Here is a 17,085-nt window from a genome sequence, read left to right on the forward strand (position 1 = left end):
AATAACCTAAATATGAGGAATAACATGTGCTCTGCACATCAGGCACACAAATAAAATTAAATCATCATCATGACTATCATTTATCATATTTTTTACGCACACATCCACGTCCCACGTCTGCATGAACATCAAAAACACAGCCGTTCTTAAATCAACCCCTAGTGTCGCTGTTGCATCGTGTTTTTATGCAGTGAGCAGCTTCTTGGTGTGGTGGGGGCATCGCAAGCAAGGGTCAGTGTCACGGAGTGTGGCAGCCGTGATACCGATCCTCCTGTGCCATGTTATAGGCTACTGGCACCAAAAAGACTGTCACGCATTAACACTCCACTGCCTAAATATATATGTAGCCTATATACATATGTATAGCATTGATCACTCAGTGATGATGAGAAAAGAAAAACGTGTTGACCACCAAAATAATTTTCTATTGGGTGGATTCGAACCCAGACCACAGCAATGCTTCAACTTGCAGTGGAGATACTCTATGAAGTGAGCTATTTGCTACCTTGTGTTTTCATCCTTTCCAGAGTTGTCTGGCTGTAAACCAGCCAGCCCCTGCACACGTTTTTATTTTTATTTTCACACACATCAATCATATGGCCGCGCAGCCGTCTGGCCGCATCTTTACGCGGCTGTGCCGTGTCACCTACGGCCAGTCCGTCACTGCCCGTGACCAACGCGGCAACAACAGCGGAGAAGTTTCTAATCAGGCCCGCGGACACCGAGACCTGTGTTAACCCCATGTTTGACAAGTGGAAATCCCGTTTTCGGTTTATTCATCGCCCGTCGGTGCAGCTGCGCTTGTCACTGTGTGTGATTTATGCGTGTATTAGGTGGTGTGTGATATAATAATCGATTTGCCTGGCATCGATTGATTCAGTTTCAGTACCGTGGTGGTGGACAGCTCCTGTTAAGAGCTTCTTAAGAAGCTTCTTTGGCGTGATCTTAAGAAGGCAGTTAAGAATGCATCTGGGAAACACCCGTATCTTAGCACTCCTTCTTAGCCGAACAGTTCTTAAGAGCCTTCTTAAGTCCTTAAGAAAGATCGAATCTGGGAAACGCGGCCAAGGACTGTGGCTATGAGCATCCACCTAAAATACACTCACACACATACACACAAAGAGAAATAGTGAGGGATCCTTGAAGGCTGTCTGGACCCAGATCAGTCTCTCTGTGTCACTCTGGGTATTGTCAGGTTCTGCCACAGGCAAACACAAACACTAATAAACAAACACACATGTTCACTTTTGATTCTTTCCCTTTCTTTCTGCCTCTGCTTTCTTTTTGTCTGGTTTCTTTAAATTTCATTTCTGTTCCTTTTTTCTTTTTTTTTCTTTTTTCTGTTTTAATTTTCTTTCTTATATCTCTCTGATGTTGTCATTCACTCTCTTGCCAAGAGTCTTTGGAAACCAAGGCATAATAAAGACCCATAACACAGCACACGAATCCCTCTATGAGTTTCACTGTCACTGTTACTGTACACGTGTTTTAAATCTGTCAAACCAGAGGTTGGCACACACAAACTTCTATATTTGTCACCTTTACTGACACTTTTGTAAAACACTGAAATTTGGCTAATTTAATTTTGAAATTCTGTGTCTTACTTCTCTCTCTTGTCTCACTTCCAGTTGCGTGTTTTCAAGCTTGCTCGCTCATGGCCAACCCTCAACACCTTGATCAAGATCATAGGGAATTCCATGGGTGCTCTGGGAAACCTAACACTTGTCCTTGCCATCATCGTCTTCATCTTCGCTGTTGTTGGCATGCAGCTGTTTGGAAAAAACTACCAGGTAACACATCTACCTCTGACCAAGACATTAAATATGTGAACATCTACAGGTTGATGACATTTAGGCTGTTCTCCCTTCTCTCCTCCACCTTCAGGACTGTGTGTGTAAGATCTCAAAGGACTGCATTCTTCCTCGCTGGCACATGAAGGACTTCTTTCACTCCTTCCTCATCGTCTTCAGGGTGCTGTGTGGCGAGTGGATAGAGACCATGTGGGACTGCATGGAGGTCGCTGGTCAGCCGCTGTGCATTCTCGTCTTCATGCTTGTTATGGTCATCGGAAACCTGGTGGTGAGTGAACTTTGATCCTTTCATTTGTGAACGGTGTCCTATTGCTTATCAAGCACTGAAAGCACTAGAGACTTTACTAGCACATGTTAATCAATCAAGGCAAACAAAGCCAAAGGGGACAACGTCAAAAACTTATCTGAGGCCCCGTTTATACGTACCCAGTTATTTTAAAAAACGGAGACATTAACCATCGTTTGCAGCCTCCGTTTAGACGCAAACGGAGAAATCGCCCCTGAAAATGATGCTTTTTAAAAACTCCGGCCAGAGTGGAGATTTTGGAAAACTCAGTTTGCACGTTTGCATGTAAACAGAGAAAAACAGAGATTTGGGTAGCCGACTTCTGTAGCAACCAAAAATGTAATAACGGCCAATAACGTAATAACAGCCAATAATGTAATAATTTTGGCCATTTTAAATGTAATAAAGCCAATAATGTAATAACGTGCCAATAATGTAATAAAACTTTAGAGCCAATAACGTAATAACTTTTTGCCAATAATGTAATAAGTTATTACATTATTGGCTGGTAATAACTGGTGTCGATAATGTAATAATACATAAATATGACTGCAGTTCTTGGAAATAAAAGGCTTTTTTGCAGTTTTTGTGCAGTTTGCTAATCAAAAATAGGTAAGTGGATGACATAGTCGTCATATTTATTCATCCAAGATGTACGATCTTTCACCTCTCTCTCTCTCTCTCTCACTTCTACCATGCTTAATGATATGTTTGCAAACGGAAGAAGTAAGCATTGCAGGCTATCAACAACCTCCAAAACATAACCAAACTTGTGTATTGAATGGTGTCTGCCAGCCAGTTTATGTTTCAGTCATGTATAACTTCCTGCCTCAGACAAACCATGTGAAATGTGGTAATCCCAGCATGGCTCGGAGGAGCAATGGAGTTGATTTGGTTTTACCATTCTCTTTCTATTTGAATTTTTTTTTTCAACACGTTGAGCTTAAAGGTCCAGTGTTGGATAAAGTGACATTTTGATGTTTTTTTTGTTTTTTACAGTGATAATAAAGCAACATAGGTTCTATATTTATACTGTGAAAGTATAAAGGTAGTTTTTTCATTCACAAACGTAAAAAAAAAAAAAAAAATTACCTTTATACTGTATGGAGCAATACAAACATCCACCTTTAGACTTTCACAGTATTAATATAGAACCTAAAGCTGCTTTATCATCACTGTAGAAAAAACAAAAAACATTGAAATGTCACTTTATCCAAATGGGTCCTTTAATCTCAACGTTTTGATGTAGTTTTTAATTTTCAAACATGAAAGTCAAAGTTAGACGTATGAAACCTGCAGAGATTTCATTTCAGATCTCCAACAGCTGGTTTCAGTAGTGATCTATTTGTTGATTGGTGCAGCGAAAGAAAACATTTATTTGAGAAAGAGATTTCTGAATGTGTACAACTATGCTGCCACTTCATTTGGAACTTCATTTGGGTGTTCTGGAGATAACGCTAACCATCAAGTTGGACAAATGATGGCTAAATATATGTTAATAAAAAAAAAATCAATGGTAAAACCAAATCAACTCCATTGCTCCTCCGAGCCATGCTGGGATTATCACATTTAACATTACCTATTCCCAATGGTTTGTCTGAGGCAGGTAGTTATACATGACTGAAACATAAACTGGCTGGCAGACACCATTCAATACACAAGTTTGGTTATGTTTTGGAGGTTGTTGATAGCCTACAATGCTTACTTCTTCCGTTTGCAAACATATCATTAAGCATGGTAGAAGTGAGAGAGAGAGAGAGAGGTGAAAGATAGTACATCTTGGATGAATAAATATGACGACTATGTCATCCACAATACCTATTTTTGATTAACAAACTGCACAAAACTATTTCCAAGAACTGCAGTCATATTTATGTATTATTACATTATCAGCACCAGTTATTACATTGTCAAAGGTTTTTTTTAATACTAGGCCAATAACGTAATAACCAGCCAATAATGTAATAAGTTATTACATTATTGGCAAAATGTTATTACGTTATTGGCTCAAAAGTTTTATTACATTATTGGCTTTATTACATTTAAAATGGCCAAAATTATTACGTTATTGGCTGTTATTACGTTATTGGCCGTTATTACGTTTTTGGTTGCTACAGATGTCAGACCCTGACGTCTAACCGTAACCATATTACATAAATAAATAAATAATAATAATGATAAAATTTAATGCAGACTGATGTGTAAAACATTTATCTATTGATGTAACATTAAATGGGGTGATTTCTGTACAGAGTCCCGAGGCTGAGCTGCTCTTCTGTCCACACACATGAAGCTTCACTTTTCATTCAAACAAACTAATGTTACTGCCACAATTGTTAGATTTCATCAATGAGACCAACATTTTTCTCCTAAAAATAATTTAACCAGCCGGTGGTAAACCTCTAAAAACCTGCAGGTAAGTTAATTAATGATTGTTTTGTCCTCCAGGAGGACGACAGAGGCTGGCCGACCAAGCAGCTTTGCAGAGTGGACACTGTCTCTGTGATGTCCCGGTCGTTGCTCCACAGGTGGAGCTTCACTTCTCCGAGAAAAAAAAAAAAAAAAAAAGCTTCACCTCTCCGAGAAACATCGGAGCAAACTTCTAAACAGCCGTCATTTGGATAAACTGGCCGTATATTTGGCATCTAAACAGTTACTTTCTCGCATGAAAAAGTATTAAAACTTTACACACAAGGAGGGCAAGTGACGTTGTTGTTGTTGTTGCTGTTGCTATCAGGTTGCTATGCGGGATCATGTGCGGGATTCTGATTGGCTAACGTGGGCTTGAGCTTCTCGCTACACTGCTACTGCTACTTTGGCATGCTCTTGACGGCATATACACGGGTTAGTGTAAACGAAACGTTTTCTGAAAACGGACTGGTGTGCACGCAGTTTTTTTTGTAAACGGAGAGGGTGAAATGTCCGTTTATGAAAATAGCCGGGCACGTGTAAACGTAGTCTGAGGTCCTTCACAAGAAACTCAACACAGTGGCAGCAGTGGAAGAGAGAACGTAGACAACAGGACACAGGTAAAACAGCTGTTTTACTGAGCTGCTGGTCTGGTTCTGTTGTGTTGGAGCAGGTTGCTACTCAGGCACCAATCCCTAGCAAGAACCTTTGATTGAGACCCAGACCTTAAACCAAATTACACAAACACTGAAATATTTTATTTATTTATAGAATTTATACCTGCAGTACTGTCACTTACTTTGCAATATTTGTATATTATGGTCACCTTACATTATGATATTTTTTTATTTCATGCATACCTGCTGTATTAGTATATTTATATTCATATCTATATTATATCATTGTCACTTACTTAGCAATATTTTTATATCAATGGTCACTTTACATCACAATATTCTTATTTCATGCACACCTGCAGTAGTATTTATATTATTTATACTTATAAAAGTATAGATAGATAAAGTGACTATATACATATATCAGGCCACCTTATATCCTTATATCCTCAGCAGTGGCGGCTGGTGGTCAAATTAGTTGGGTGGGCTGATAAATAAATTATACCCATTAAATGGTTAACACAGCAGTAGCTAAAAGTTAGGGTTATCCCATCTCACAAAAGCAGGCCTATAGCAACTAACTAGGCCTACACACTGCATTAAGTAGAAGAAGAAGAAGAAAAAAAACTTCACCTGGTTATCTCACACATACACATAGTCTCTCTCTCTCTCGCCCACACACACACACACAGTCTCTCTCTCTCTCTCTCACGCGCACACACACACACACACACACACACACACACACACACACACACACACACCCAACGATATTGCTCTATTAAAAAAAAAAAAAAAAAGGAGACAATATATGCAGCTCCTATCGACGGCCTTTCTGGTCTGTTATCGCCATGTCATTTAAGTCTCGTGCTCCCAGTGAGTTTAGAAACTAGATTCTCCACTTCGTTCATGTTAGCAAAGACAGTTTAGAGCAGCACCTGTCAATCATCCACAGTCGGAAAATGAATGAGAGCAGACTCGGCGAGCTCGGGCTGATTAAAATTAGCCCATTTAGAGATATCCTGTGTTTTTCTTGAAACTATTTAATATTGTTGCCAGTTCCGATTTTACTAAGACTTTATTTAGAGAATATTTTTTCCTCATCTTTTGTTGTGTAATGCAGGGAGGGCTTAGCCCCACTAGCCCATTGATACCAGCCATCACTGATCCTCAGTACTTGTTTTGTACATTGCCTGGTTGGAGGGTGATTTGTTTTATTGTTTATTGTGTCTATATTTTCTGTCTGTTGAGCTTTGTTGTGTTTGTGTTTTCGTTTTTTTTTAGCCCTCTCTAATGTGACGATGTCTAATGTCTCTAATGTAACAACAAAATTTCCCCTTTGTGGGATGAATAGTACATCTAATCTAATCTAATTAAATCATTGACACTTCTAGTGTTGTCCCAGTACCAACATTTGGTACATCCCTATTAACTCTTTAACTGCCAGCCATTCTCACAGCAGCTTCCTCCAGCTCACCAGGCATTTTCCAGCTTTTTGACTGATCTTTTTAGACCCACCATATATTATGTACTATTACTACATACACATTCAACCCATCAAATGAAAGTCTTTTTTTTTAAGTATATATTTTTTGGCCTTTTTGCCTTTTTATTGGATAGCACATAGTAGAGATAGACAGGAAAGGGGGAGGCAGACAGAGGGGGAATGACATGCAGTAAAGGTCTGCCCGACGCGGGATTCGAACCGGGGACGCCTGCGTTGAGGACTGTAGCCTCTACATGGGGCGGTCGCTTTAACCACTGCGCCACACACCGCCCCAATCAAATGAAAGTCTTGAGAAATTGGCGGTTGAATATAGGTTAGTGCTCCTTTTATATTTTGCTTTAGTGACACCACAACATCTGTACAGTTGTTCTCTTGTAAACAACAACAAAATCAACACTGACAAATTACTTTTGATGACAAAAGACAAAACATTTATTGACTGACACACACAACTCCAGCTTTTTATTTTTATTTTTATTTTAGAGTAACAACTTTTTCTTTTCTTTTTGTTTTACTGTTTGCGTCTGTGCAGGGCCGGCTCTTGGCATAGGCGACATAGGCGGTAGACTAGAGCGCCAACTGCTGGAGGGGCGCCGCCAGTCAAGGGGGAAAAAAATTAAATTATGATAATAATAATGATTTATGTCCGCTGGCGCCCCCTCACTTAGTGTTTTCTGTGTAGAAAAAAAACCCCCAAACAATAAATAAACAATGACAAACATGTTCCTAAATTGGCAGATACCTGTCTGCAGCAGGAATGCTCTCAAGCCGTTTTCTTGTTAGAAACGCCACATTTTTAATTAGATGTGTGGCACAAATGCCAGCGCGTTTGTGTGACCATCTCGATATGTTTTTTTTTTTTTTTTTGATGTGTCGGTCATTTACGCAGTAGAAATGCGGTTCAACTACTGTGATCGGGAGACTCTCCTCTTTCAAATACGCACGGCCGCACGCCCTTGACGACCTGTCAATCAAAACAACTGTGAAGCGCTTCGAAACGAAAAGAGAGAGAGAGCGAGAGAAGCAGTGAGGATGATGACGGTGCTTCAGAGGTTTAAAGTTCTGACTAATTTGATGAGGAAGATTATGAAAAAAGAAGAGAGAGTTGAGACTTCAGCCTGCTCAGACAGCAGGGCCAGTGGGCCACAGCTCCAGATCAGCTCCAGCTCTGTATTCAGACCTGCTGAGCTCTCAAACTAGTTTTTTTTTTTTTTTTTTACCTCTTAAACAGTACCACAGTGACAACACATATAGGGTACATTATATAGGCTAAATATTGTAAATTTTGTGTTTTTTGTCTATTTAGTTGATATTTGGAGAAAATTTCTCATTTAGGGCTACACACATCTCATGAAGTTTGAAATGTAATGTGAAGTCAATATTTAGCTTCTGTTATCCCACACTTGAGACATTTGGTGAGAATGACAGTTAGGCCTAACATTTATGCTCAAAAAGCAATTTCACAAATCTTTTTCTACACTTATCGCCTTATATCATACAGTATATTCCACTGCTTTTGTGAAGCCCAGACTTTTGTATACCCATTTCAAGCAACACAACAGTTTGTTCTCATGATTGTGAAGAGACAATTTATATACAATTTATATCTTCACCCAGGATTTACTCAATGCAATTTTACTGATTGTTGTGCAAGTTGTGTATCTCAGGGTCAGAGAGGACATAGAGATACACTGCTATGTTATCGTTATGATCATTATGATCATTGTTGGGGGGGCGCCTGAGAGTAATCTTGCCTAGGGCACCAAAATGGCTAGAGCCGGCCCTGCGTCTGTGTGTGTATGTGTGTGTGTCAGTTCGACGGGTTTTTGTAGCCAAAACAGGCACTTTAGATCAGATCCAGCTTCCACTGTTCAGCAGACAGCAGTCTCTCACACACACACACACACACACACCACCACCACCACCAACAACAACAACTAGCCTACAGCTCGGGCTGACGTGCCCCCTAAACTCACAACCACAGTCTCTGTACGCTCACAACAGACACTCGCACCACCTTCAGCTCACGTCACGCACGCCGGCGCCCTCCGCTCCTCAAACACACCAGATCGCAGGATTTCTATCGGAGTGTTGACAACTTTCTCACAAAATCCGGCGACTTTCCAAACCCTCTTGACGACTAGCGACTAGCGATCAACGGGGTTGTTGTTACTAACGTTTGTGCCTTGTATCACGAAGCTTCAACGAGCTGCCTGAGCCCCGCCCCCGACCCAAAGCTCTCACCGGCAAATGCGTTTTTCTGCACTTTATTTTGATGATATTGTCTGATCTTCACAGAAGAGTAGGACAAGACATTCAGCATGGCTTTGCAATAAAGAAACGCCTAAGACGAATTATCTCGTCGTTGGCAATCTACGCTTGGTTTCCCTAAGACGAGATAACTCGTCTTTGGCAGTGAAAGAGTTAAATCTCTAAACCAGTGATTCTCAAACTGTGGTACGCGTACCACTAGTGGGCTCCCTTTAGGTGGTACGCAAAAGACTCACTGAAGACTCACTGAATTAAACTTAAATAAAATAAAATAAATTGCAGATGCACCAAACATTGGGCAACCACATATTTTCGGCCGAAAATGGCTAAAAATGCATTTGCAGGATGTTGTGATGATACCATAGAATAGAGACTGTATAAATACAAGCAAAAACCTGCCGAAAATGCCGACATCATTATCAGCAAAGGAGTCCAGGCACCACTCCGACCACACGTGTATCTGTTTACCTGTTAGCTCAGTTAGGTCCGTAGCTCCGTTAGCTTCGTTAGCTGCGTTAGCTCGGCTACAGTCCAACTGGAGCGGCCGTTTATAAAATGAAATGAGCAGCGCTTCAAATAACCTGCGTATTTGTGTACTACGTACGTGTGTCTCTGATGTTAAAGTTAAGTGTTTTATTTTATTTTTACGATCGGGGGGTCATAAACATGACGTGCTGCTAATCTTTTCCGGTCAGTCGTCATGGAAACAGGACGCTCTGTCAGTGCCGTGGCTTTTGGACCCGAGTGAAAACAAACGTGTGTGAGCTTAAAAAAGTGACACAACGTTGTATACCGCCATTATAATTATTAATAAATAATTCTTATTATTAGGGAAGACTGGGGATGGTTGTAACAGCATCACTTTCACCAGGGATAGAGTTGTGTGCTCAATATCTACTCCCTCCCTGACATTGCATGTGAATTTGCATGGCTGTTAGTAAGTGTGTAGGTTTTACAGCCCAAAAACATTTTTTTTAGGTCAGAAACTAATATTTTGGACCATGCCTAAATTGTGACTAGTTTTGATACCATTTAAGTTTAAATTAGGTAATTTGTATAAGATGAAAGCGGTAAGCAGGTTCTTGGGTGAAATGTCATTTCAGAATATGATCTTTAAGACAGCTTTCAAATACTTGGTGTAAAAAGTTTGAGAACCACTGCTCTAAACTGTAAGCATAAGCAGCTCAGTGTCGTTTTCTTCATGTAGAACAAGTGTAATCACCTACACACACACGCACACACTCACAAACACATGCCAAAGAGAGCTCAGCTTGCCAGGAAAAGGAGGAAGGGAAAGAGTTCCTTTCTTTTGATAACTATCCAACATCTCATCTGACACTGTACACACACACACCGCTCTCTAGAGCTCATTTTACCTACACCCCCCCCTCCTCCTTTCTTCATGAGCACATTACATCAACACCTCTAAACACATCAATCAGTGCGCGTGTGTGTGAAAGCGTGCGTGCGTGTGTTGAGCAGACAGGAGATGGGAAACTGGAGAAGAGACGTATGTGTCTTCCTTATCTAGGAGACACACATACATCTGGGACAGTCATTTACATTAGTGTTGCACCGATACCGATACTAGTATCGGTAGGGGGCCCGATACCGCACTAAAATGCTGGCATCGGTATCGACGAGTAAAACAAATGACGCACCGATGCCATTTACTGATATGAACGCTGCGCCTTGTGTCTTCTCTCGCCCGACACTCACTGCTGTGTGATCACACGTGTTCAGTGCATGCCAAGCCAAGTAAGGATGTAAACAATTCAATTAATTGCAGTTAATCCTTTTCAAGGAGTTTTTTGTGAAATGTAAACAAGCAAAGCCGACATAAAGTAGCGGGATCTCTATTTAAATGTGTGCGCACCGCACTGAGCAGCGCACTGAGCACGCAGGGGAGAGAGGAGGTGAAAAGAGACAACAACACTGTTACCTGCTGTATACTGGCCTCAGCCTGTACCATCGCTAAAACACAGAGACCAGTGTGTAACGAGTCAAAAAGCCGCCGTCACTGAGCTGCCAAACCGACGCGGGTCCGGTGTGTTTATCAAAGCTTGTTCGCCGTGCTCAGACACCGGTCGATTTGAGCTGCGTTCAGGCTGCAGTGACTTTTTCACTCGTTACACACTGGTCTGTGGCCAGTAGCCTATACAGCAGGTAACAGTGTTGTCTCTTTTCACCTCCTCTCTCCGTGTGCGGTGCGCACACATGTAAATACAGTAGAGATCCCGCTACGTTATGTCGGCGCGGTCGCTACCGGAGCTTAATTAAAAAAAAAAAAAAAAAAGCGCTCGTTGCGGTGCAGCTGAGAGCAGCGGAGTTTCCTCTGCTGCAGCTGATCAGCTGACATGTGGTCAAGACGAAGCTACAGAGTAGACCTGTCACTGTCACAGGTGTCTCTCATCTCATCTCATTATTATAGGACTTCAACCTCAGCGCTCTGTCTTCAGACCTGTCCCTGAACATCACACATGGACAGCATGGAGTTGCCTGTGTGGTTACTGAGTTTATTAATGTTTACATCAGGTTGCGTTCAACCAATCAGTTTATGCTACTGTTATTTATGTATATACAGTAATCATTAGTGTAGTGGCAGGAAAGACCATTTCATGTATCAAATCTATTGTGTTGGTCAAGTCAGAGGAAAAATGTTTGGGGTGTGTTTACTGTTCCTAAATGTAAAAATGCGTTACATTGGACCCTCAACATTATTTAAAGTTTAAATAATGTGTTACTTAAACATTTTTACCAGGTAGGCAATAAAAAAGTTCTACTGGATTATAGTATTAGAAGAAAAAAAGCTCTTATATATTTTTTTTTCCAAACTGTGTGGTATCGGAACGGTATCGGTATCGGCAGATACTGCACAGCCGGGGATCGGAATCGGTATCGGGGGCCAAAAAATGGTATCGGTGCAACACTAATTTACATATAACTATATATATGATGATTTTATTTCTGGATGTTTTTTTGATATTCTATTTTTCTCTGTTAAAATAAATTGACCATAAAAACTATAGACCATCCATTTCTTCTCTGTATATACTGTATAAGCAAAGAATATGAGCAGCGAAAGGGAACAATAGAAGAAAAAGAAGGGCATAGAAGAGAGTAATGAGGGGAACTAGATAGAGAAGTGAGAAAGAAAGAAAGAAAGAAAGAAAGAAAGAAAGAAAGAAAGAAAGAAAGAAAGAAAGAAAGAGAGCAAACAAAAGGATGAAAGTAAAAGAGGGTGAGAGCTCCACTGTCCTTTAAAAGAAAAAAAAGGCTAATAATAAAATGTAAAAAAAAAAATTTTTAAAAAAGGAGGGAGGAAGAAAAGAGACTTCATATCAAATCAATCAGTTTCACTTTAAAAAGTCAAACCTCTGTCATGTAAACAGTTGCTGGGGAACACACTGAACACACAGGGTTACATTGAGTGATGTTGCTGTTGGTGTGTGTGTGTTATTTTGCTAAATGTGATAAGCATCCATGCTTTCACTGGCAGAAGAGGGGAATTATCTCTTATCACGTATACACACATGGGAATGTCACTGAGCGTCTGTGTGTGTGTGTGTGTCTGTGTATGTTGTGTCAAGCTGAATCATAAGGGCCCATTCACATGGAGCAGCCCGGCCCGGCTCTCAGTGCTTGCTGCTTTCAGCAGCTCCCTCTCGGCGAGCGGCAGCTCAGTTCTCCCCCGGTCCAGCCCGGATCTCTACTCCATAGCTGCCGTAGCAGCAGTGTGATACCAGTACATTTAACCGCATTTTTAACTTTTATTACACACAAGGTAGGGAGTTCACGTCTCGTCTGCCTCCCTCCTCTCCACACGGCGGTGAGTAAGGGATTCACGGTGCTTGAAATCTGATCAGCTCTGTGTTTACTCAATTCCTGGTTAAATGACAGAAGCACGCCACTAAATGTAAGAATGTGACAGGCGCTTTTGGTTGCTTAGTAACGGCAGACGCGACCATAGACGCGAGCTCAGAAGCGCTTTGAAAAACGCTCCAGCTGGCGTTTTGCACGCGTTTTCAGGCGCTCCATGTGAATGGGGCCTTAAGTCACTTGCAACCACAACCAAAACGCTTGTGGTTTTCTATTACTGGATAATATGGAAGATGAAACATCACATCCAGCTGTTCCAGTAGCCTCAGTGGAAACAGATATGTCAAACATTTAATTTAGTTTATTTGATTTGATCTCCATGCACATGAAAGACTTGTCTTTGTTCCCCTACTTTTACTTAAAGCAGAAGTAAGCGGAATATTTGTGTTAATATAAGTCTTAAATAGTTCTATCTTCCGACAGCAATCACTTCTATAGAGTGTTTGGTCTGAAACACGGGTCTGTCAGTCACTCTGCTCTGCTGTAAGCCGAGGAGAAAACTTTCCTTGTATCCTACAACCTTTATCCAATGAGGAGAGAGAACGGCAGAGCCGGTTCAGACCTCCATGGGGCCCTAGGCAAAATTCTGCTAAGGGGCCTAACTGAACCCCAAAAACTTTCAACAGTCGCACCTGACACCCAGTGTTTCCACTTATCCCCCCTTTAAACATTTTGCACTTTTGGTCTAACTAAGAATAAATTCAGAACAAATCAAACTAAATGTGTAAACAAACAATCATACAGTCTTACATGTTGGGCATGCATGTTAATGTTTGAAATAACTCACGATTAAATAAAACTAAAATATAGATAAGGCTACTATTAAAATTCAGCTCCATCAAATTGGCTGCACTTGTTTTACTTTATTTATTTATTTATTTATTTGGTTCATTTCGGGCATGTCAATTAGTCATCATCATCACACATCATCTTAATCCAATAATACAATACACATGACCGAAAGGGAAAGCGGGAGAAGCAAAAGCTTATCTAGTCCCGCCCCCAATACTCACATATTCATTTTTTCTGCATGTTACATTTTTGACATAACATTCTTCCAGTATTTTCAAAATTTAACAATTTGACATAACATTTTTTTTTTTGACATGACATTTCTCACTTTTTTTTTTTTTTTTTTCAACATTTGACATTTTGACATAATGTGTTGCAGCATTAGGCAGTATGTAGAGTTGAAGAAATTGAAGTCCAGCTCTAGATAGAGCATAAGGATTACGTGTGTGTCTGCACATGTGTCCAAAATTTTTTTCCGTCATGAGCGAACAACAGTCTCTTTTTATTGCCAGGCATTTCACAAAAGTCACAAAGTCACAAGATGGTCCAATTGACAGAGAGCAAAGTCTGGTGTGGTCCAATTGACAGAGAGCAAAAGTCCAGTGTACTGATTATTTGTTGGGATGGTGGGATGGTGTGGGAGCCCTTTTTGTGCCAATTCTTCTTTTTACTCATTCTCTGCGGTTTTCGTCGCCATTTCTCTCGATTTCCTCCCGAGTTTTGGCTATGTCAGCTCGCATCAGTGACACATACTCTCGGATTGCGGATATGTCGGACCGTATCCCGACCACAGCACTCCGAGTTGTTGCGTTATCCTCCCTCGCGTCGGTCTGCTCGGTGGCGATCTTTCTCATTTTCCGATACTGCATGTAGGCGCCAAAACCCAGGGCGATCATTCCAATTGTCATGAACGTGAAGATGTACACGTCCTCGACATCCTCCACATCCAGTGGGGCAAGGCAAAGGACTCTCCACTTCTCCCATCCATCCAGCATGTAGCCGGACATGAAGGTTCCGTCCGGGCATCTTGGCTCACCAGAGGCCGCACGCCTTGTTGAGAACACTCTGTCAATCGCATTCAGTGACCAGCTCAGCAACTCCATCGTGGACCAGTTGATTGGCGTTGGTGTGTCGATTAGCAGTTAGTTGAGTTCTTCACTTGACTGATTTCTCACAATTAAATCACAGTTGCATTTGTGCCCAATTTATCATCACCCTGTTGATACTCATTATAATAACATACTACGTACAAACTGACATTGGCCTCTGGCCACACAAGTTTCTCTGGTTCATCACATTGTTTTGGGAACACAATGATTTTTGTTATTTCCCCTTGTAGTCTCGATACTGTGTCTGCCGTTAATATTTTGCCTTTAATATTCTTCAAATGTAGGTAATTATGTATATTATTATTTATTATATATATATTTTTTAGCACCATTGTCACAATATTTCACAAGTTTTGTTTAATTCACTAAGATATCTGCATCTATATTTGCCTGTATCCAAGCAACAAAATTCAATCTTAGTCAATATTTATCCATTACTTTCCATTTTGTGTAAGTGCAGTTGTAACTACACTACAACTAAAATCATAGAAGCCAGCAAGACGCACACAGAGACCGGGGTTCACCCAGGGCTCACCGCTCTGTTAATGCAGGTCAAACACGGACTAGTCCCTCCCACTCTCCCACCCGGAGAGGAGAGTTACCTGACTGCTGTTCCCGCAGGTCATTGTCAGCTGTTTCTAACCCCCTTAATTCCCTGAGGGATAACTCTGCTTCATCGTGGCGTGCTAAACACTGTCTTGCTAGGAATCCGGTAGGCCAACACGTGCGCAACGGACGGTCACGTCGTCAGGTTTTTTTTTTTTTTTTCACGGGGCCTCTATTATTTTGCGGGGCCCTACGCAACGTGCGTAGTGTGCGTATTGGGTGAACCGGTACTGGAGAACGGCATAAAGGGGCGGTCCTCTCTGTGTGTGCAGCCAAGGGATGCGCGTGAATGTGGTGACGTAGGGACGAGGGCGGGGGCTGCTAACTCCATCTGCTGACAGGAAGTTAACCAAAACCACCGGATCGCTTACTTCTGCTTTAAAGTATTTCCTCTTTTAGCTCCAATTCTATGCAGACCTTGTTTCAGGATGCAGGCAGGATGCAGGGAGTGTGTGTGTGTGTGTGTGTGTGTGTGTGTGTGTGTGTGTGTGTGTGTGTGTGTGTGTAGCAGGTGAGCAGATGTCTAGTTTGCTGTTTCTCGTCATGACAAATGAGCGGCTGAATGTGTTTCCCTGAGCCAGCGCTTCACCTACAGCGCACCTGCCACAACACACTCCCATTCCTCCACTTTTACTTTTTTGTTTTGTTACTCTTTTTCCTCTCATTAAATGCATTCACTTTAATCATCACAACTTTTCAGAGCTATTCAGAAAAGTACAAATCAGCAGTTTGATTTGTCAGCTACAATGATTCAATCATTTATACAGACTCTAGCCTCCAAACATGGTGATGGGAGAGCACATCTGGATTTATAAAGTCTAAAGTAGCTTTTGGTAAATGTGATGAAAATCCCACACAGATAGATGGAATTCACATTGAAATGTTTCACATGTAAACTGTAAATGGTTAGTTTTGGTACGTAATTATTTCGTAAATACGTATATAAATGCAGCATAAAAAATGGAACAAAACACAGAAATACAAATTAGAACTTCTGAAACACAAGAATGATAAAAACAGAGAACTGGGAAAAGATGTAGTTGTGGTGAGTGTTTGAGGTATAGTTAATGAAAGACACATAGTAAAATCAACTTGGATAACTATAATCATTTATTAATGAATCCTTCCACTCTGAAGATTTTTTTTAACCATACTTTCCATAAAATTAGGAAAGGATTTTCTGCTGTATTCCATGTAGCAAAAAGTATGTGGACAGCAGATGCAGATAACTCTCACAGCCTCCGTTCTTCTGGTCTCAATCTCTCCACCAGATGTTGAACCAGTTGCAGGGTTTTTCTCCAGGTCCAGAACTGTGGTGAGGTCTGGTTCTCTGTGTTCCACTTCATAAAACATGGCTCTGTGCAGGCCACTTAGGTTCTTCAACATGAGATGGGGAAAGCCATTTCTTCATGCTGACTTTGTTGGCATTAATGTCCATATGGAAAAAGGTCATATTGTGTACTCCTGTAGTTTAGTGTTATACGTTTTATACATGGAAGCAGTTTGTGCTGTTGCTCTCTTAAACTGGTTGATAAATAAACACCTCTTTTTTTGTTTCTCATCTTCCCCTTTCTCTGTCTCTTGCTACCTCTCAACTTTCTCTCCCTCCATCTCTCTCATTTTCTCCCAGCGGTTTACCTTTGTTCTTCTTCTCTTGTGTTGAAAGCCCCCAGGGGGCTTTGCTTCAGGGGGTTTGTTGTGACAAGGAGGAGTATCAAAAACAGATTGTGTTACCATTCAGGGGCCCGTTGCACAAAACTAAGATAAGGGATTAAGCCGGGATATGTTGGTTATCCAG

The 17,085-nt window shown here is 41.1% G+C and overlaps 1 protein-coding gene across 4 annotated transcripts in view; it reads left to right on the plus strand.

The window, feature by feature from the left end:
- Positions 1–17,085, plus strand: part of LOC146967037 (sodium channel protein type 5 subunit alpha-like) — a 468,832-nt gene that overhangs the window by 274,329 nt on the left and 177,418 nt on the right. For all 4 annotated transcript variants that reach the window (XM_085763726.1, XM_085763723.1, XM_085763724.1 and 1 more), the window contains 2 exons: positions 1,629–1,790; positions 1,885–2,079. In XM_085763726.1, coding sequence (XP_085619852.1) covers positions 1,629–1,790; positions 1,885–2,079 — 357 coding nt within the window. The remainder of the gene's footprint in view (positions 1–1,628; positions 1,791–1,884; positions 2,080–17,085) is intronic.

Source organism: Trachurus japonicus, chromosome 20, assembly GCF_045865225.1.
Source record: "Trachurus japonicus isolate A0001 chromosome 20, Traja_1.0".
Taxonomy (NCBI): Eukaryota; Metazoa; Chordata; class Actinopteri; order Carangiformes; family Carangidae; genus Trachurus; species Trachurus japonicus.